Here is a 22,863-nt window from a genome sequence, read left to right as displayed (position 1 = left end):
TGTGAATCTCTGGATCAAATAATTCCATACTTCTTAAGTGTTTGGGACAGACTAGCTACAGGCTTATGAGCAGTTCCCTTCAAATAGGTATAACCATATTTTGTTTTCATACTGGCAATGACCCCGACTAATACCTTCCTAATCACTGCCTGCTGCAAATTTCCTTACATTTTTGCCATTCAGAATTTAAGCCAGAGGACAAATAAACTGGTGGGACTTCAAAACTGACAGCTAGATATGTGGCTGATGCTTTTCCGTATTTTGAAATCTGTTAATTTTTAAGCTATAGGTAAAGAGGCTTTGAATACAGAGTTGATCCAGATGTTGTATGCAGCCATTTCAAGTGAGTTGGCTGAAGAGCTCTCCAGATCTTTGATGAAAGTAGGTAATAAAACTTTAAAAAGGATCATACAGCTGTCTAAAGTTTTCCCCATTTTTTAAAACTATAAATAGTGAGCAAAGAAAGTAGCTAGATGTCAATACTAGCCCACATAATGGACTAGCAAAACCTTTCGGTGAAGAATGACAGCATACTTACCAATATAATTGCAAGAAAATTGATTTCACTTACTGATATCCCACTTTAGCAGATTACTTCTGTGATAAATAAGGAAAACACTGTTAAGGTAACACATTTCGTTTTCTCTGGAAGCATTAGTCACTCTGCTTTGCTATGGCTGAATAGTGCCACGTAATACAGACCACATTCAATCAGCATGGTCCGTATTAATTGGATTGAAAAGTTCACAGATGACGGATGTTGAAATATTGGTCATCATGAAAGAAGGATGTTTATAATGAGGCCTTCCACAGACTGGTTGAGTCACACAGCATTTAACACGGGATTTATTAGTGATCTGAAATAAAGTGCAGAGTTTAGCTGCTAAAAGTTGCAGATAGTGGGATACCAATAAACATGAGCATGGGTCACTAACACATACCAAGCAGGACCATCAGATAAAATGGTAATTCAATATATACCAGCCTTACTGGGTTGCAATCAGAGTTTGAAGAAGCTGGCACATTTGCAGTCTGGCACTTAAACTGAAAGCTGGGCACCGAAAGCAAATTTGTTCAATAAAGGAAAAAGAAACACAGCAAACAGGATACCACAGAATTATATTTATGTTGTACATTTGTCTTCACATTGCAACATCCACATTGTTCATTTTGTGACAAGTATTTCTAATAATTTTGAATAGATATTTACTGTATAATACACTTTACCAAGAGGCACTTCCAGTAATTCTGGCGAAAAGGAGCTTCATTATAGTGTCTAACTTATAAAACAGTAAAAATAAATAATGTTTATCTAAAAGACTTTTTTTTCCTGTACAGAATCTATTTTGTACAAAACATTTATCAGCCATTAACTAAATCACTTAACAAATACTTGTGAAGAGAATATATTAAGTATTGCTACATGTATCGAGTGCAAGATACTAGTGAAAGGAAAAGAATTATTCTGTTTATGAAAATCACCTAAAAATACAAGGCCTTGTTCCTGAAGTGTTTAAAAAGGAGAAGCTTGGTTACAACAATATTGACAATATATAAATATAAATTAACGTATGTAGTACTTAGTGAAAAGAACACTGTGTTAAAAACTGGCGTGTACAAATCCTGAACAAGATGGCACTTTTCTGCATTGCCACTTTGGCTGGCAGTTATTTTTTAAAATATTGCTTCAAAAGAATTATAAAGGTACACAAAACCCTTTTCAAATAGAGCCATATAAAATTACATTTCCCCCCTTTCTCTCACCGTTTGAAGTGAAAAAAATCAAGGAGGGATTAATTTTGAAGTACACGTGTGGATTGCGGAAACTTGCTACTAGAGCCGAGTCTCAATGAGCATCATGAAATAATCGTGTCTGAGGTGCAGTGCCCCCAGGTAGCAGGCCAGGAGTCAGACTTCATAGGATAGGATGTAAGATGACCAAATTCCTCAATGTTTTCTGAAGTAAAAAAACATTGGTTGCCCATTTGTGAATTTGAAAATAGCAAATTTGTATGATCTGGCCCCAAAATCTTGTGGGTGGTCAAGTGCTTCAATTATATCGACACATCCAAAATTTTCACTTAGAAAGGGGTTTTGACCTTGTTGGATTAATTTCATGATTACTTTCACCAAAATGGGATTATTATTTTTTTAATCATATCTTGTACGTCATATACATTCTTGCATATTGTTACCCAGATAGCCAAACCATATTGGAAAACAATTATTTTTGATAGGTACTACTTCCACAACTGGAGGCAAAGATTACAAAATGTGTTTCTGTTGGAAAATGTCCGAGATGTTCTTCTATCAAAAGCACTAAAAAGAAAAAAAAAACTGCCACCCATCAGTGAAAATGTTAATCTGTTAAACAAACATAACCTACAGTATGAATCACGTCGTTTTAAAAAGTGAACTTAAATTACTTTCCGTCATGCAAACATCTTATATCGATTACTCAAGAAAAGACGACTTAACTTTAGAAAAGTAATGACCAAATATATGCTGACATGATTGAAATATTAAAAATATCATCAACACCACAGAGCAGTTATTAACGCTGTCTTTGTTCTTTTAGGATATCGTCTGCAGTACTGAATTAAGGTTTACAAACATCTACAAATGAAAATTTTGCATTTAAATACAGATTTTCATCGTGTGTCAGAATCAGGCAGGAACTTTGAAGAGGAAAGATAGCTTTAACAGACGACGGGCTTTTTACCTAAAGTAGTATGTACACACGTGGCAAACCCCTGTTTTCTCTCTGATCAGACTACAGACCATTTTTTCCCCCCTTTTTATGAAAGCATGAGGGCAAAATGACTAGTGTTGAGGAAGAAAAAAAAACAACCAACCAACAACAAAACCCAAAAACCTCAATCTCCTTTAAATAAATATTTAAAAGCAAAGAGCAATTGCTAATTCACATTAATTGTTTGTAAGTGTTCGCTGTGGTAAAGGAAGACAGCGTTGAAAACCAGAGCCTCGAAGCCCACTGCCTCAGGGCTATCGCTGCGAGCAAACCATGTTGAGGTGGGTATAGAGTTGGATTACATTACACTAAGGTATTTCTCCAGGTACTTCAACAACAGCCCTCTGAAATTAGAAATTCAGCATTTGTTCTTTACCTCTCACCAGCTCCTCCCCCCGCGCCGTGCCGTGCTGCGCGGGACCCCATGCCATTTGCAGGCCAACGGTGCAAGCGCAGCTCCCTGCGCGAGCCCAAGGAAAAGCAAGCTAACGCACACCCGCCTCGCCGGGGCCGCAGCACCCGCTGTGTTTTGCTTATTTGATCTGATTTCTACGTTTTTTGAATCAGGAGAAGAGCATTCAATCGTAAAAGGATACATGGTCCGCAGCTGTGGCAAAGTCCTTTATACCTGCTGTTACGCTCCCGCACAGACAGAAAACAGAAATATTTGGGTTTCCCCCTCTCATTCGCTGCCCAGACACACCACTTTCCACACCTGCAGATTTCAGTGGTGCTCTTTGGTGCACGCAGATCCCCTAAGCCATCCACAGCAGAACGAGTCTCATCTGCTGTCCCACTTCCACACCTTGGACATACTGCAAGCACAGCTTTGGAAGTAAGAAACAACTGGCATGGACTAGCCACCCGAAAAGCTCAACTGAAATAAGCTGGGTGGTTTTGTTTTTTTTTTCCTCCTCTAGCACCAAGCAAAGTTTTCTTTAATGAGGGAGAATTAAACTACTTCAGTGAAAAATTCTTCTTGGTTTACTATACCCTTCAGCTCGACAGACCACGGCCAAGGCCAGTTGGTTTTACCTGAACTCACCACCTTCCAGAAGGAATAGTTTTACATGTGCAAGCACTCGGGGAAATTTTTGCATACACCTCAAGTGACGTTGGCAAGCTTTCAAACTGCACAATGCTTATTGTTGTTTTGGTTTTATCAAAGTAATATTGTTAACTAGCTCGAGCTTTTGCCCACCTTTGTCTTCATGAAAATGGACCCTCTAGAAATACACCCGCGCTCTTCTGTCTGCAGGCTCCCGAGGAGCTTGTATGGTCCTAAAAATTGCGGCAGGTGCTCACATGGGTGACATCTGCATCCTACTGAGGAGGCGCGATGTATTTTTCATCGAGAGAACACCTGCCTGCCAGGAAAATCCTATTAATGGCCTCTGAATAAATCATAATTATGATGTAAATGGAGGATAACTCTCGCGCTGCTCCCTCCAACACTGGGATTCAATAACTACCACAGCAGGGGCTAAAACCCTGCTTTGATTTATCTCCAGAGGAATGTTGTTTTGCTAAATGAAAGTGATGAAATTCAAAGAAAGTTTTATCATACTAAGTTGCTCCCAAAAGTACTGGTCCTATTTTGCTCTAATTCAATGTTTGCCTCCGATAATCAATATTTTTTGCCAGTTCTTCCAATGATTGCTTAAGACAGCTGTCACCTAATTTCAATTGTTCCCCCACCTGTTCAAGAACACTTAAGATGCATTTTCTTCAGGAGGCCTGGACACTCTTATCTGTTGATTCACCTAAAAAAAAAAAAAAAAAAAATATTCCTCCATCCTACTTAATGGGAACAATTATCCTCTCTTTAATGCTGCCACCATTTTGACTAATGCTGCCACATCAAACAGTAATTAAACCCCCAGAAATTCCATGGTTACTTCATTCCAGTGGGATTACATTTGATTTTGAAAGAAAAGGAAAATTGTGTGGCATAAAGTCTTTTTCATACTGGACTACAATTTCCTTTTCTCTTCCCTACAAATTGCCAGTTTGACTTTTTCCTTGTACATCTACAACCCCATCAACTGGAGGACTAATTACACCAGCGCTGTGCTGCCAGCTGAGGAATACCCAAGTTCTCAGGCCAACGTCCAGGTCTGAGACTGGAAAGAGCAAGCAACCATCCGTGCCACCCTCCCAGACGTGGTGCCTGCAGCAGACCTGGGAGAGGCATGTTCTCCGCTCTGGGCACCTGCCTCCATCTAATCTTCCACTCATGAGGCTGTAGGACGCTTAAGAAATTCTCATACTCATCCTTAAATTGAAACCTTTCTTCCTTAAACGCATAATGCTGGAACATCTCAACCACAACTCATTGCAAAAATAATAGCAAATGTTATGCATTTTTATGAATTACAGGTTTTTCCACATTCAAGAGCCTGTTCTTTCAGAGAAAGAAAAGCCACAAACTGTCATTGCTGCCCTCCCAACCTATTGAGCACTATGGCTCAGCTCTAGAATGAACCACAGCACATCTGCGCTGCCTCTCCCACACTTGAATCGGCTGGTGCATCTCCTTGGGGTACTCCCTGGTCAAGCTCCTTGTGCCTTCTGTGGATGGCGGTCCCGGGCACAGCTGGGTTTGCTGGGCTGCCTGGCCCAGCATCTGGCGCATCTGGCTGCGGCTATGGAACGTCAGTGAGAGGGTGGGCTCAAACCTGCAACCACCTTCATCGACAGCAAAGCCCTCCCCATCACCAACACAGGATCACATCACACAGACCAAGCAGGATGTGCCAGATAATTAATGAGACTTTGCACAAGTTCTTTGTTAACACCTGGGACTGACCGCAAACCTTTAGCTCCATTATACTAATGGCAAAATTTTCAAAAGTGCCTAAGGTTCATTTTGGAAACGGACAAAATTCTGTAAGATGCCAAGTCCCACTAAAAGCTGGTGGGGCTCTGGCTGCCGAGTACCCAAACTGGCAGCTGCCCCACAATTGCTCAGCTCACAGCTCAGCAGCACGGGCACGGCACTGGGTGCGAATGCACCCGGACTGGGGCACGGGGTGGGCAATCCTCATGGACTGTACCACTGACTGGTGCTCAGTCTGGCAAGATCCTTGGCTTCTCCACGCTGCTTTCTACTTTCTGAGTCATTTCTGAAGGACGAAAGATGGAGGCAGAATTTCATAAATTTTTTTGTACCTAAAAAGCAGACAGACATTTAGGAGAACTTTATAAAGAAAACAAATGAACTTAATGTCCAGCATGGATAGCATAAAAAGGGACTTGGGTACAGAATTTGCTTTAGAAAGCATTTAACTGAACCTTTACAGACTTAACTTCCTTCTAAATTCAGACCATCAGGATCCTAAGAACTTCTAACAGTAGAACACTAAGGGTAGAAGTCCCAAATGCATCCACTCAAAAGGTGCTGAGAAATTGCAATCTTGGATTTTAACTTGATGAACGCAGAGACACGTTCACACACGATGCCAGGGTAAAAACTGATGAACAACTATCCTTGCATTGTTAACAAATGCATTCTCAAATTACATCTGCCCTGGGAACCACTTACTGCCAGTACGTGACCATCATTTGCTATGAGAGCCAGCACCCTGCACAAGGTCACGGGGAGGCCACTGGTGACACACAGCCATTTCCCCAGCTTTCTGTAAAGGATTTCACTCACGGAGGAAGGGAGTTTAAAATGCTGCCAAGAGCACAGTAGAAACCCTTTTTCCTAGTAGATTCCTGCATCTCACTTCTGATGTATGGCTTGCAACATTGCATCAAACACCATCCTTCTACTGGAGGAGGCAGATGATTTTCAGAGATGAGTGTCAACACACTCTGTACCTTAGCTCAAAACAAATCAAGGAACGCCAGGTTCCCTCAGGAATTAGAGCATAAATAGTAAACTATGGCACTTTGAACACTTTTAGACACAGGCATTTTTGGGTTCTTGGGAACTAAAGTCTCAGACTCCTAAAAGAAAAAGTAATAAAATAAATAGTTTGGGGCTTTCACACTCTCTACTTCCTTGTGTTCCTTCTGCGACACAAGCATAATGAGAGAAGTTATATTTCACAGTGAACAGCATAAGACTATCAAGGAAACTGGGAATATGGGGGCAAAAGGATTTATACGTGAATGCTTTTCTTTTTCCCTTTAAGGGAACAGCAAACTTCTCCTTGACTAGAAGGGAACCAGATCAGTCACCAAGTGACATTACAGTGGAGAAGACAAAATATCCAATCAGAAAAAATAGTCAAATCTTTCTCTTCCTGTTTTTAAAGAACTGAAAACTAAAATACATAAATCTTTTGTTACTGCAAAACACTGTTTGAAAGGGGCTTGCTTTCTCTAGTATATAACAAACCTCTTTGCCTACTGTATACACCGGAAACCTATATCAATATTGTAAACATCCCACCTGAAATCTGAGGACTTTGCTAATAGAATATAATTATTTTTCTTTTATTTTTTTCCCACAAAATATTGTACAAGCTGCGGTTTATCTGGGGTTTGCAACACCAAAGGACTGTGCAAAGCGAAAAACCATCAAGGTCTAGCCTCCAACAGGTTGGTGCAACTGCAGGTCAAATGTTTTGCCTTCTTTGGAGTAGAAACTATTACAAACCCCCCTAAAATATTACCTGCTTCATTACCTACTAAAAAACCCCCCAAAGCAAAAAAAAATAAAATAGTATTCACGTGTTTGATATAAAATATCTCTGGTATTTTCTTTTGTGTTATATTTAAGCCAGCCTGGGAAATTTCCTGATCGCTGCCTGCCAGAAATGCACTGCAAAGACTGAAAATCAGATTCATAAGGAGTGGACACCTGCAGAAACTGGATTCTATTAGTAACTATTTGGAATGCAAAATAAAGTTACCCCTTACCAAATCAACCACTCCTAGATACTTCAGCTTCTTTGCTGGGTATTCCCTTCCAGTCTGGATAAAATCTACAATCATTCTGACTTTCAGCCTGTCAGCAATTCCTTCACTGTAAAAGACCTGAGTTAACCAAACCGTACCTACAAACAGGCTTGCATAGCAATGCAGTAACAATTTCTGACAGTTGCACTGGCAATACAGAAAGAAATATTTACAAATTAGAAGCTTACACTTATTTTAGCTAATGGCAACAAAAAATTATGACAAGGAAAAATATAATAATTCCATTTTGGCACATTTTTAGGATAATTTTTCTTAGTCCAACGCTGTGCATGCCTGCTTAGAGGGGTACATGGAACTCCACTTGCAGGATTTCACCTCATTCTTGAATGCCTCTTTGTAATTTTACCAACTGGGCACCCACTAACGCTTTCTGCAATAACTTCTTCTCTTCTTCTTCTAGCAAAGGCAATTGATAAAAATCAATATAAAAAATCCAGTCCTAGTGATCATGCACTGAAAATGGAGAAAAAAGTGCTTGGAGATGTGACTTTTTAAAGCATCTCTGTAAGTTTAATTTTTAACGGACAGAATGAGGCATATTAAATTCTTCTCATACTATACGGTATGCATTTCACTTGTACAAGAAAACCCCAAATGAAGTGATTAATCAAAGTGACCAAAGAGGTGTGAAAACAGCGCAAGCTGGAGTTGGAGGAGACTTGCTGAGATCTTGGAGACACCTTTTTTTCCTTTTGAATAAATTCTGCTATATCCTTTAAAATAATCGTGCAATTTGGATCTTTCTTTTTTTGATTCCATTGACAAACACTACATATTTCTGCTGATTCAGAGCCATGCTCTAGAGCCACTCTGTCAAAAGGCTAATGCCTTCTCTACTGGTAAGAGTAAGATGGGATGATATCAGGCAAACGCAACCTGTAAGAAACCAAAATCCTGTTTTCCAGCAAAAGCTCACTGTCGGAAATGCAAAGCAGAAAGAAATTCTGAAGTGATAACACACATGCTGACTGGCTTTGATAGAGAATGTTTTCCAACATTTTTTGGGAGATATCAGTAGGATCATGAAATACAGTGAATGTGTAACAATAGCAAAAAAAGTAACGGATGCAAAGTCAGAAATTTAACATAGAAAGGACTTCTCCTACAAACTCTTCCTTTCACAAGCATTCTTGCTCACACAAGCAATCCTCTTCTTGGCAAGGGGCTGCAGGATCAAAATATAAAAAGCATACGTAGTCAAATGATTTTTGAGAAATACTGAACTTTATATGTATCATTCTTTTTGTGGGAACAAAACTCTAAACTGTGTGGTACTGGTTAGTGCTGCCAGTCCCAAAGAGCATTAATATTTTCAAGCCTTGATCCGGTAGACCACTGGCTTCCCAGAAGGGTCTATATAAATTACTCAAGACTTCATTTGTTTGTTGGGTTTGGAAATGGCTACACTGTATAAAAATGTTTTTGTATTTATTTTTTAAAAAAATTAGCTTTACAAAAAAATTTTCCCTTTTTTTCTTTTTCTTTTTTTTTTCTTAAAGATATCATTATCTACAGGAACCCATAAAAATTTTTCCATATTTACATCTAGATAGCTAATCATTGACAAATATAATATCGTGAAATAAAATATTGAAAGTGAATATCCAACCTTTTAAATAGACATTTGGCTCACAGCATAAACAACAGAGAAAACAAATAAACAGAACAAACAAAAAAAATATCTGCTCTTCTTACAGGCCCAATCTTTTCCTTTCCCTTAAAAATAAAAGAAAAAAAAAAAGAAAAAAGAAAAAAAAGTATATTGGTGGGATCGAACATGCTGCTTCTAAGGAGAATGCCAGCAACAAACTGCTCCCATCCAGCACCTCACACTGAAAAAACAAGTTCTCTGAAGCTCATGTGAGTGGTTGCTGAGACATACGAGCGTTCGGCCGACGCAGGACTGGCACCTGTCCCCCACGCTGCTCCTAATGCACCGTTTGCCTTTTATTCTGAGGAAGGGCATGGCCCTCACCCCCCCTTCTTTTGCTCTCAAGAGATGTAGCTTAGCTTTGTTCTTAAATGATATATTTGGCCACTGATGCACGGAGGCATAAGGTTAGGGTAGAAAGATGACAGCGTGCCTCTGGTTTCCGACTACATACACACATTTGCTCTCTGCCCTCTCCTGCCCAAATACACACGCTGCCCCACGCAACCATTCACGCGCTCAGAAGTATACAGAGGGCCAGGTTCCCTCGAGAGGAACAGACCAGCATGCCACACAGTCCCTTGTAACCCCCTTTGGAAAAGAAATTTCCTGGCACATCCCTTTCGCCAGCAGTGTAGGAAATGCCAAGGAGGAGGAGGAAGAGGAGGAGGCACAGCCCGCACAGTCAGCTGGGGCCAGACCAGCAACCCCGGGCCACCGCGGCCCCTGCCAAAAGGCTGCTACCTGCAGCTGGAGTGCAAACTGGGACTTGGGGAACGCCAAGCTCCTCAAAATGCTCTCTGATTCTCTTATGGGAACAAATTCTCTAAAATTCAGGCCTTCTGCTTGTTGTCATGTACTGGGACATGTGCTACAGCTAGTGTAATAAGAACTCAAACTATGCTATATTACATTACATCCACTCACACTTGCAAACACCCCCTCACGCACACATATATGCTGGCAGGATATATCAGCATTCATATAAAGCTTTGGAACTTTTATCCCTCAGCATTAAGATCAAAAGCTACTTAACTGGTACCTTACTGTTAACTGCAAATGTGCTTCAGAAGCAGCATTTCCTTAGATAACTTTCTTCTGTAAATATCACAGTGACCATAATATATCATTAAATGTATTTTGCTGAAGTGCGCAGCCAATAACCCTGGCTATATATATATATTTATATAATTCCACCCACTCCCAAATATCTTTAAAGAAAGTCTGTAAAAGCCGGTGTCGCAGTGTGAAAGCTTCCTTGAGCATAGGAGTTTAAACAATGTACCTCACCATAAAAAGGAAAGAGAAACAAATTAAACAGCTGTAGGCGCATTATCCCATACTTCTACAGTGTTGTGTCTAAAATGCTGTGCTGGCTTGAGAAAGAGTCTGTGCACGAGTCAATCTGTCTTAAAATACTGCTGTAAATATTGTCATTGGTTTGGTTCTACAGTTGTATTCTCCTCTTCATCCCTCTTAGGCTTCCCTTTCTCCTCCTCCTCTTCCCTGATGGCCTGGATTTGTTCTGAAGATTGGTGCAGCGTGGATTGGTCTGCGCCTTGCTTCTCTGTCCCGGCTAACCTCTCCTCGTCCTCAATTACTTTCTTCCACATTTTATGGTTCTGAAGCAGGTGTTGAGTGATCTGACAGTAGATTTTCCTCCTCTTGAACTTCTTCTTTCCTGTAAAATACCGTGTGACGTTAACGTACTGTTTTCTGTGAGAGAAGAAGGAAAAGGGACTGAAGGTATAGGAAGTAGACAAGGCGTACTATCACATATATGAACTGCATCAACAGATTTCTAAAACCTCAAACTTAAACAGTCTTAAAATTCAGAAAGCTATGCCTCTCCAGATCTCTGGGAAAGCACACTGGTTTCCTGCACAGTTTGAGCCCCAGCTTCATCCTATCATCGGCTGCGTGCTGTCCCTGACTATGCAGCTTACAGAGACATCTAGTGCTCGAATGATTATGCATAAAACATGTTGCTGAGCTGTTTCTGCTCATTTTTTTATGCACTTAAAGTACACAAAAAGTACTTAAAGACTCTGATCAACCTACTGGATAACAGACATGAGCAGGCAGTGTGTGCTTGCAGCCCAGAAAGCCAACTGTGTCCTGAGCTGCATCAAAAGAGGTGTGACCAGCAGCTCAAGGGAGGCGATCCTGCTCCTCTACTCCGCTCTTGTGAGACCCCACCTGGAGTCCTGCGTCCAGCTCTGGGGGCCCCAGTACAGGAGAGACATTGAGCTGTTGGATTGAGTCCAGAGGAGGGCCACGAAGCTGATCAGAGGGCTGGAGCACCTCTCCTGTGAGGACAGGCTGAGAGAGAGTTGGGGTTGTTCAGCCTGGAGAAGAGAAGGCTCCGGGGAGATCTAATTGCAGCTTACCAGTACCTGAAGGGGGCCTACAGGAAAGCTGGAGAGGGACTGTTTACAAGGGCATGGAGTGATAGGACGAGAGAGTAATGGGTTTAAGCTGAAGGAGGGTCGATTTAGATTAGATGTTAGGAAGAAATTCTTTACTGTGAGGGTGATGAGGCACTGGAACAGGTTGCCCAGAGAGGTTGTGGAGGCCCCATCCCTGGAAGTGTTTAAGACCAGGTTGGATGAGGCTTTGGGCAACGTGGTCTAGTGAAGGGTGTCCCTGCCCATGGCAGGGGGCTTGGAACTAGATGATCTTTAAGGTCCCTTCCAACCCAAACAATTCTAGGATTCTATGATTCTATATCAATTTCTGTGCCCACTCGCAATGGATCCCTGCTGACTGCCATAAAAAAAAAAATCCTCATTTTGTTTTCCTCACATTTTACCTCTGATCTGAGTTGTAGAAGGATAATGAATGAGTAAGCACTAGTAATCAAAGGAGGGAACCCATTCCTATATTCACTTTTCAAAGTCAGAGATTTTGCACTCCGCCATCACAGTAGAGACGAACTTAAAGCCCTTGCACAACATTGCTTCAGCAATGGAGTCTGACCACTGAAGAAGCAGTCATATAGCCAAACACTATCAGGGAGCTTGTTTGTCTTTGGCTTTGAAGCATCAGTCCCCTGCTTTTAACCTATAAAATGTTTTTGCCTCTGAGTTCTCATGGCTCCTGACACAGCTGCACTACAAGTGTTTTGCTGTCTGAAGTGTGTTTTTTTCTGTGTCAATATAGCCTGTCCAACACAGATTGTTAACTCCTTAACAGTACAAAGCTTGAAAATTTTTCCTGGTCATTAACAGTGCCAATGGCAGTCACAGAACTGAAATAACAACCCCTCCAAAGACAACTGCTGATTTCTTTTTTAAAGAAGGTGACGTAGAGGAATGTTTTGTAGCAAATAAATTTGCGTGGATTAGTACTTGCAGGTTGCCTAAAGTATGGCTGTGTCAGGATCCAAAACGTTTAGCCCTTGAAGCTTTTGAACTGGAAACAAAGAGCTTTTCACTGAGCACAGACCAAATCCAACTCAATCCTTCATTAGAAAGCCCTTGGTTCCCTGTAGGAAACCTTCAGGTTTAGCACTAATAAGAAGTCCCTACCCTGCCAATGCCTCAGCAGGACATTCTCTCCTGGGTTTCCCTGGTGACCCCACATTTTGCTGCTCTCTGCAGACACCAGCGAGCACTTGCTGTGGTGTTAAAATTTGTCTGAATCACTAAAGACTGAGCCTGTTTAATTCTTATACTTGCATCAGAACTTTGGGGGAATTACACGCTCCTGTATAATAACAAAACTGATTTTAAGCTGCCTTAAGGTTCTATAACTCTTAAATTTATCTCTACTGCTTTAGTGAATTATCAGGACTTAGGTGAAATGCCTAAAAGGCATTTCCACCAAGAAAAAGATCTTCACCAACACCTACACAGCCCTTAGTATCTATGCATCTGACATCTCAACCTTTTATTTTGTTTCACTGAGAAAGTTTAGAACATCCAAAATTGTGTTGATCATAGGTATAAATTTCTAACGACCTGTAAGACCCCTATATCAACACAAAAGATGCCATAAATTCCTGATACAGATCCACACAGTCACAGAGAATTTAGGGAACCAGAAGAAAACAGTTTGTAACGTGTTGGTATGATCGAGAAGATGAGCACCTCACATTTGGTAAGAAGGAAGTAGGAAGAATTTGTTTGGATATTTCAAAACTTCTGATACATTCATTTCTAAGGTTTTGGAAAACATAAAGAGCCTATAAGCACCAGGTTGAATAGTAAAGTACTGTCATGGAGTAGAATGTGAAAAAGAAAAGAGAAAAAAACTAAAAAATGGTCTGTTTTCTATGTGACAAGGGTTATTAATGGTCTGTGCTTTTAACCTGAAAGCAGCATTGTTGGACTTCACTAGCAGTGATACAGAAGATAAGTGAATACAGAAATGAGGTGAAAGGAAACCAAGGATTTCAAAGTAAGGTAAGACACTCCAGTGGATAAATGAGAACATCCTTCATCTTTCTTTTTAATACAGTAATAACACTTTCAGGCTTTGGGGTCTATGTTGGTTACCAATTGCATATGCTTTCCCCTTGGTAGGCAATTCCATAAATGCCGTTCTGGCACAGAAACATGTGGTTCCACCTGCTATTACACAGCTGATAGATCACAAGGTGCTAAAATAAACCTGTCTGTGCTATATTAGTTAATAGTTGCTGTTCTCAACAACATTTTTAGTGCATGTGAACCTGCTAAACTTGAAATATGTACAAGCATGTGTGTGTGAACAGCAGTAATGATTTCTTAAATACAAACCATATATCCCTGGATCTTACTAGGTATAAAAGGTCAATTCTGAACATCAAGAGATGTAGATTTTAGTTCCATGTCCTTATGTGACTTATTGCAATCATCAAATCTTTCCACTTCTCAGCTTCCCCAACAAAAAATAGGGATGATACTCAGTAGGGCATGAAAGTGTGTGGGAAAGAACAGAAAAAGTGAGGCTGTTGAGATCGAAAGCTATGTGTCAGTATTTCACTAGTGCACTTAAGGCTGGTGCTTTCTAGAAGGATTAGATATATCATCGAGGGAGAGAAAGATGACCCAGAGGAAGGAAATAAAAGAACAATAGTGCGAAATTCAGAGGGAGGAGGAACACGAAGAGAGGAAAAGGTAATGCATACAGAATTAAAGTGGTAAAAGAAACAGGTCTACAGTTGCAGCCTTTTCTCTTAAAAATCACTTCCAACAAGTTCCTCAGATCTTCTTTCAAGGTACAAAGTTTTCCTTTCAGTATGACAAATATCGGCACTGTTACCCTTCTGGAGGAGAGGCAGGAGACTATCATCTGCTTTAGTTACTGATTAGCCAGAAAGGCCAAGTGACACAGCTCCCAGCACACAACACAGCAATGCTCAGTGCTGATTCCCTCTCCACTCCTCCACAGATTACCTTGAAGAGATTTGCATTAAAATACTTCCATTGCTAAAAACTCTTTTACTGCATCAGCATCTCAGAGTCTCATTCTGTTATAACTGTACATCATGCTAACTCATGGAAATGAGTGCTTTCCTCAAAAAATCTTCTCCCAACCATCCTTTCTTCAACTGAAATTGTTGCAGTCTACTAACATCAGTGCTGAAGTAGTCTAAAAAGCCCTCATGCACAGGTGGGTGATCCACGACCATAAACCTCAAATGAAGGGAGCAATGAATAGTAGATAAGAACAGCAATGCATATCAGTTCTGAAACTGTGGAGCGTCTCCATTACCAGCGTAACTGGCTACATGCCAGCTTCACCAAGGACAGCACGGAATCACTGTAACTCTGGAGAGGCCCACGTTGAACCTGACTAGCTCATGGTCTCTATGCTTTTACAATATGGCTGCTTAAGCTTTTGGTCACAGTAGGAACTTGCTGTGTTGAAAAATACGTGTGAACAACTTACTAGATTCAGTATTTTCACAAGTTTCCATTTCTGCTGTTTCTTCCTCTTCGTGCTCATCAGTGTCTCCTGATTCATCATTATCTTCTATCCATTTTCCTGGCATCAGCCCCGCTGAGTCATAGGAGTTACATAGTGGTCCCACAATGTGAGTGATGAAAGATTCCTGGAGGTGTGCCAGCTGAGGAGCAGAGCGATCCATGAAAGGACTGATTGGCAAGCCCAGGCTAGCCTCTTCATCACCCTGGAGATGAAAAATAGCGGTAATTTCTCTGAAGTAAACGAAACAAAGCCATGTCACGAAAAGGAGTAATGCACATCAAACAAATTAAAAGTGATGAAAGAAAAATAATTCAACTCTAATGCTACTTCCATAGCATGCCAGCATGACATTACTACAGTGCTATCACGTCAAATGGGTAATTGAATTTACAGCTCTTTTCTTGTAAGAGGACCCATTACTGATAGTGTGAATTTAACAAGGATATTAGTTGATGACTGCGCACAATGATGCCCACCGCCCTTGTCCTGTACTTTACATTGTGAGTGTGAAAATTTGAAAATAATAATTTTCTTTCTTACTTCACATTATTTTCAAAAAATCCCTTCTGATTTTGTTTGTTAGGTCACAACTACCTTGTAATCATTCACCTGCTTGCAGGGAACAAGACTGAAATTCTACAAGCAAGGGCTATCTCATTGAACTAGTTTTCTTATTAATTTTGTTCTTACTATACATAACATGGAGATATCCTCTTGGCTTTGGGTCATAAGTATTTGTTTCCTGGGACTATCAGAATGATCCCTATGAAAACAGGGATTACTCAGCAGCAGTAAATATTTCCCATAAAGCTTTTGCTAGTTTTTCTTGGAGAGAAAGGGTAGAGGGGAGGTATAGGAAGACTTTTTTCTCCCTCCTCTCATGATGTAAAAGAAGGTAAAACTTTCTTGCAGAACCAAGTCTGATATATCACAGAGAAGTTTCTAGTGACATCAGTGAGTTTTCAGCTGAGTAGACATATCAAGACTGGATGCCACCTCCCCAAGAAAAAAATCCAATCTGCCTAATCAAGCCTGATATGCAAATTAATGTTTTAATACAATAGAGAGATCTATATTTGAGAATATAGATTGGAATTTGGAGGGACGTTTTCAGTTTCCATTATGTTACAGATTGCCCAAATTTATCTCCTTGTAACCTAAATTTTCCAAAAGTCACGGACAATGTATCTGGTCAACATCCTGTTGATATCTGGGAAGGCCAATGAATGAGAGATAAATTTTGTACGACAAATGTCTCATTTCCTTGTGCTTTGTTTTGTTACTTTTATAATAACCTACACCAAAATGTTATGTTTGATCATTAAATGCAAAATATTAGTGTTAACAAAACACTGAAACATCCATTCTTGAAATAGCAAGCAAATTAAGAAGAGGTGGCAACTCGCTCTTCTTTACAGAAATACATCTGAGATTTCCTGGTTGTCAGCTGTCAGTAGTGGGAAGAAAGTTGACTATTGAAATGTTTACAAGTTCTTTTTTTCATGTTCCAGTAAAACATGATTTATTATGTGAAACATCTTGCAGTGTCTTTTTGATTCTTTTTAATATGTCTAACCTCATGTCTTCAAGTAAGTATGCTGAGCATGTGGAGGGAAGAAAACGAAACACACTGTAACAATATGACACAAGATTTTGAATGTTTCTATGCAACACATTTTTAATAAGTTTTTATTTATATGGGAATTAAATTCTTCAAAGTGTTTATTAAAGGAAATTAAAAAATGATATTTCATTATTTTCACAGCATAGGTTGAATGTACTTATGTATGCTTTTTGATAAGAATTCTAGGGAAATTCAAACTCCTCATAAAATTCTCCTTTTTAGAAATGAGAAAATGAAAACTTTTCCCTTCTCAAAAAAAAATCTGATGATCAAAAGCAGGGTGAAGATGGTTTGATACACCTCTCATAGCATATTAAAGAAAAACAGATTTTAACCTAGGTTAAATAAATTGAGAATTTAGCTTATCCTACTTAATGCCAAAAGTAAGGCCTAGGAAGAAAACGTTCTCTGTTTTCAATACCATCAGTATCTTGTCAGCATGGCAACTCATGCCATGCAAAAAAACCAAAACAGGAAACCCACTGGGAATTATTGATTTCTCGATACAGTGAATACACATCTTCTATTAAAACAAAAACAACCCCCCAAATCCCTAATATCTTACTGCCTACCTGATCTCTTGGAATTTGCAAGTCAAGAGTTCAAATACATTTGCCCACAATCCCCATGCTAAAAGGGATGCCATTAACAAAGGTAACATATGTGTTATTCTGAATCAAATTTTGCAGAGAGGATAAATCTCAAATTTTTTATTTTTTTTTTAATTACAAGATTATAAAAAAATATAATCTCCAACAGTGCTTTGGAGCAGCTTCCAAGAGCATGAAAACACTAGTATCACACCTTTCTGACTGATGGAAAATAACCCAGATTCCTACTGTGGAATAGATGATAACAGAATTCTCCCACAAGTGTTCCTCCCAAGCTTGATTCAGAGCTTACTATCCAACACTTTGATGATACTAATGCACTGGAGCACTTACTGCCCTCTGACATTAGTTATGTTGGATCAAAGGTGAGTCATATCATGTATCTGATTAACAGGTTTTGTCTGCGTGCAGTAGTCACCCACATGAGCTATGATCATTGCCACAACTAAGTGAAGTACAATTTGTTGGGAGAGTTGTAATGAAAACAGATAAATATGAAGAAAAGTGTTTCCTGAAAGAAAATTTGGGAGATGAAGGGACTCGCTCTCTTTCTCTGAGAAAAAATGAAAAGAAAAATTCAACCAACTATATATGTAATATATATGTAAGGGTTACTGTTCTTTCTTTTTATCAGGAGATCTGAAATACATGAAGGAGCTGCAGGTCAGTGTCTGAATTTTGTCCCTTTTCCCATTTCTTTACATACTCCAGAAGGCAGCAGCAAATCCTGTTTTTTTCCAGATTGTAAGTACACTAAATTTAAGGGAATATGAAAAGGCTTTAAAAGGCATTATTCTGTGACTTCAAGTTACTGCACAGCCTCCCTGAGAAGTCTGTGGGGTGTCTGGTTCAGTGATTTAGCCTGCTTGAAAAGACAGGATGTGGAGTTTAGTCTAACCAGCACATTCAAAATATGTTCCCACTCAGAAAAATGAGGAATAGTGTGGGAACAGCCCTGTCTCTTGCACTTGGCAGGGCTAAATAGGTTATAATGAGAAAAGGTTCAATTAAGGGCTCCCTTACACCTGGCAGGAGAGGACCAGTGCCTGACTGTATTCCCAGGTCTTCATAAATCAATTTGTAGCTGTCCTCCTTCCTCATGCTACCAGCTGAGCCTTGCATAATTAGTGCAATTGTACCGACAAACCTTCTGAAAGCTGAAAGTGGTGTCTTAAAAACTAAAGTATGAGTCAGGATCAACATGTAGGGAACAGATATGGTTAGTCTGTGGCACATTGAAAGTCAGCGTTACAGTCATGATCAGTACTTAAAGGTCTTCTGTGTGTGAACAGAGACATGGCCCACAGGGAAAAGAATTCCTCTGCTCTGTTTAGATCATCTCAGCAAAGACGTTGTGTCCAGTTTTGGAGACCACATGTCAATAAAAGTGTGAGCCACCTGGAATGACTGCAGAGGAGAACAATGAGAACCAGCTGATGTCTCAAAAAAGACATAGAACGAAGGACGAAAAGATAGTTTGCACTAAAGAAGACTGACAGGGAGACATGACAACTGCCAACAGGAAAAAAAAGAGGAAAGGAACACTTGTTCGCCATGTCCACTGTAAAGATATTGACAGACTGGAACAGTTAAGCCTGCAGAAACCCCATCATCACAGGTCTTTGAGGACACATCAGAAGTTTCAGTGACAAACGGACTTTCACTGATCCAGCAAAACAACGAACTAGTGTAACTCTAGCCATCCCCTTCACCCCCATTCTCTGTGATATTCACTCACCACCAGCACTAGCATGCTGCAGGACTGTTTAACACAAGACATGCAACCAGCAGATACCACTTCGGACATGCATTTATCTACCTGTTCATAAAACTCATTGACAATGCCTTCTGTCCACTGCAGATGCAAATCTTTGCATTTTGCAGGCCCATTTATGTCAGCCAGTTTGATGCACATTTGGCAAACTAGCAAACGGTCGTTCTCATTAGTCCAGTCAATTCCAACATCATCATTCACCTAGTAGACAGAAAAAGGAAAACCATGACAGTAATCATAGGTAAAAGAATGCATCCACAGAGGATGTTCTACCCTGTGATATCTTACAGTATATTTAGCTATTTAACAAAATCACAAGCGTAAGCAGATGAGCTAACCCAAGGCTGGAATTTACAATCAGCTGTAGAGCAACATGTAAAAAGAAAAATAAGTAAGAAACAATGAACATTGAGATAAATTATGAGAAATTAATATTTAGCAAATGATGCGCCTGTTTGAAAGCGTTTGCTAGGAAAACAAACAAATGCAATCTTACCATGACATTTTCCAAGAAGTTACTACCTAATTGGTGTACAAAGACAAATTCCCATGAAATGCCATGCTGATTTAATCGCAGTGTGAAGATGCATGTAAAAAGCTTATTTCCCTATTTGATCTAAGTATGTCTGAAAGTAGTCCCTATCTTTTTCCTTTTCTCTATTTTTCCCATACTTCCCACAATAAAAAGTCATATATACCATCAACTGTTCTAAAATAAAAGTGTCACCTTAAAGAATCACAGAAAGGTTGAGGTCAGAAGGCACCTTTGGAGACCATCTAGGCCAACCCCCCCTGCTAAAGGCAGGGCCAGCTTGAGCAGGCTGCTCAGGATGGTGTCCAGTTTAGTTTTGAATATCTCCAAGGAGGGAAACTCTACACCTCTCTGGGCAACATCTTCCAATGTACAACCCCCGTCACAGTAAACATGTTCTTTCTTATTTTTAAATGGGGATTCCTGTATTTCAGCTTGTGGCCATTGTCTCTTGTCCTGTCACCAGATACCACTGAGAAGAGTCTGGCTCCATCTGCTTTACTCTCCCCAATGGGTATTTATACACGGCTGTATACCATCAGGTCCCATGGACTTGTGTATGTCCAGTTTGTTTAAGTGTTCCCTAACCTGATGCCATTCACTGAGGATAAGTCTTTACCACTTCAGACCTTCTCTCACGCCTCAGGGCCCTGAGATTCCTGAAGCCAGGTCTTAGCCACAAAGACTGAGGCTGAAAAGGCATTGAGGACTTTGGCCTTTTACATCTCCAAATGGTCAGCGTTACCAATCTTTACTGCCATTAGCCATATTTTCCCATCTCAACCTTTTCTGCTATAATATCTCCTAGTGTGGGAGGGGCTGTCTTCTACTATCCACTTAATTTTCAAAATTCAAATCCCTGCTTGAAACACAGCTTTGTCAAGCTTGCAATAGTTGAAAATGGATAGAAAGTTGTTGTGCTATGACTAGATCAAACTTCCACGTCCTCTGTCAGCAGGTCCCCTGCCCCATACAGCAGTGGGCTACATGGTGAGGGCTTTGCTTTTGATGTACATGATCCAACATAACTAATGTCAGAACAGTAAATGCTCCAATGCATTGATATCATCAAAGTGTCAGACAGTGAGTTTCCTTCATTATTTCTTGTTGGTACTTTCCAGACTGCAAGTTTTCTGGGGGAGGATGCTTATGTGTGTTTACACTGACTTCAGTACAGATAAAGAGAGCTTCAATATCCTAAACTACAGTGCAGCACCCAATCAATAATGTGATCATTTAGAGCTAATTTTATCAGTTACAGGACCTCCACTCATATAGAAACATGTCAGGTCTGCTCTTTGAGACTACTCTGGTACAAAAGAGTTTTTGCCAACTAAACATAAATAATCTCTTTTTAAATGCAGCAATTACTCGAGGAAAGGCAGGCTCAGCCACAAGCACTGACTAATATGTCCACCTTCTCCTCCACCTTCTATTCCATGCATGACCATTTGACTATTTAAGCATTAAGGAGAGAGAAGGAGGTTAACAGATGTCCTTACAAATCTATAGCGACATGGCAGGACGTGATACATTAGACTGTTCTATTTATCTGCAGTGCCTCAGGTATCACCTTGCTTGGTTACAACAGTGGTTACACCTACCGTTGTCCATCCTGATAGATTTAAGACAAATTTAGTTTTCAATGTCCACAATTTACACCTAGTACTTTGGTCAAGCTTGTCCTCTTCCACAGTTAAGACAGTTAATCTCTGTGACAAAGCCACAGTAATCACTGGTTTAGCCTGTCTTTTTTAGTCCTTACTTATGTTCACAGAAGTGAAGGTTTTCCTCCAAACTGTCAAATTCAAAGGATGTATTCAGGCTAAATTCCCTGTGCTTTATTGTTTGTAGCCCTGACAGATGAGAATCTGTCAGTACTGTTAAATATTTTATGAGGAAATTAGGCTGGTGAAAATCATAGAATCCTAGAATGGTTTGCGTTGGAAGGGACCTTAATGATCATTTAGTTCCAAGCCCCCTGCCATGGGCAGGGACACCCTTCACTAGACCACGTTGCCCAAAGCCTCATCCAGCCTGGCCTTGAACACTTCCAGGGATGGGGCCTCCACAACCTCTCTGGGCAACCTGTTCCAGTGCCTCATCACCCTCACAGTAAAGAATTTCTTCCTAACATCTAATCTAAATCGACCCTCCTTCAGCTTAAACCCATTACTCTCTCGTCCTATCACTCCATGCCCTTGTAAACAGTCCCTCTCCAGCTTTCCTGTAGGCCCCTTCAGGTACTGGTAAGCTGCAATTAGATCTCCCCGGAGCCTTCTCTTCTCCAGGCTGAACAACCCCAACTCTCTCTCAGCCTGTCCTCACAGGAGAGGTGCTCCAGCCCTCTGATCAGCTTCGTGGCCCTCCTCTGGACTCGCTCCAACAGCTCCATGTCTCTCCTGTACTGGGGCCCCCAGAGCTGGACGCAGGACTCCAGGTGGGGTCTCACAAGAGCGGAGTAGAGGGGCAGGATCACCTCCCTTGAGCTGCTGGTCACACCTCTTTTGATGCAGCTCAGGACACGGTTGGCTGTCTGGGCTGCAGGTGCACACTGAATGATCCCAGAGTTTAAAATTAAGACCTACAGAACACTCCCCCCCCCCCCCACCCCCACCCCCCCCCGCCCAATGTTACCAGAGGTTTTGGGCCATGACTAACAAGGGTACAGAAGGAGTTCAGACTTTTACAGATCTAAAGATCAGTTCTCTGTCTACCCTGGACAATAATTTAAGGCCTTTCTTTACAGCCTCTTAAAGCCCAACAAAGAGAGAGATGTTACAGGGAAATGAAAACAAAACCAGTCATACATATGGAGGCGTCCAAATTTCAGGATACAGGTCCATCCTAAGCAATACCACAAGAAAAGATTTTATTTAGGCGGTTCTAGTCCTGGATGAGAAACACACTGTGCTTGGTGTGTTTCTCACAAGGAACAAGAAGGCAGTACCAGCTCCAAATCAGGTATCATCTAGGTAACATGCCAACAGCTTTGATGGATAGTGGAATTTATTAAAGTAACTTGAGAGGTGGCAATTTACAGTAAGTTAGGTTGAAACTGTACAATAATT

The 22,863-nt window shown here is 40.5% G+C and overlaps 1 protein-coding gene across 4 annotated transcripts in view; it reads right to left on the bottom strand.

The window, feature by feature from the left end:
• Positions 1–3,647: 3,647 nt before the first annotated feature.
• PDE3A (phosphodiesterase 3A) overlaps positions 3,648–22,863 on the bottom strand; it is a 274,755-nt gene continuing 255,539 nt past the window's right edge. For all 4 annotated transcript variants that reach the window (XM_075758081.1, XM_075758070.1, XM_075758061.1 and 1 more), the window contains exons 14-16: positions 19,306–19,461; positions 15,213–15,453; positions 3,648–11,016 (exon numbers count right to left, since the gene is read on the bottom strand). In XM_075758081.1, the coding sequence (XP_075614196.1) occupies positions 10,769–11,016; positions 15,213–15,453; positions 19,306–19,461 (645 nt within the window). In that variant the 3' untranslated portion in view covers positions 3,648–10,768. The remainder of the gene's footprint in view (positions 11,017–15,212; positions 15,454–19,305; positions 19,462–22,863) is intronic.

The sequence above is a fragment of the Balearica regulorum genome, chromosome 1 (assembly GCF_011004875.1).
Source record: "Balearica regulorum gibbericeps isolate bBalReg1 chromosome 1, bBalReg1.pri, whole genome shotgun sequence".
Taxonomy (NCBI): domain Eukaryota; kingdom Metazoa; phylum Chordata; class Aves; order Gruiformes; family Gruidae; genus Balearica; species Balearica regulorum.
This window is presented reverse-complemented; position numbering and strand designations above follow the sequence as displayed.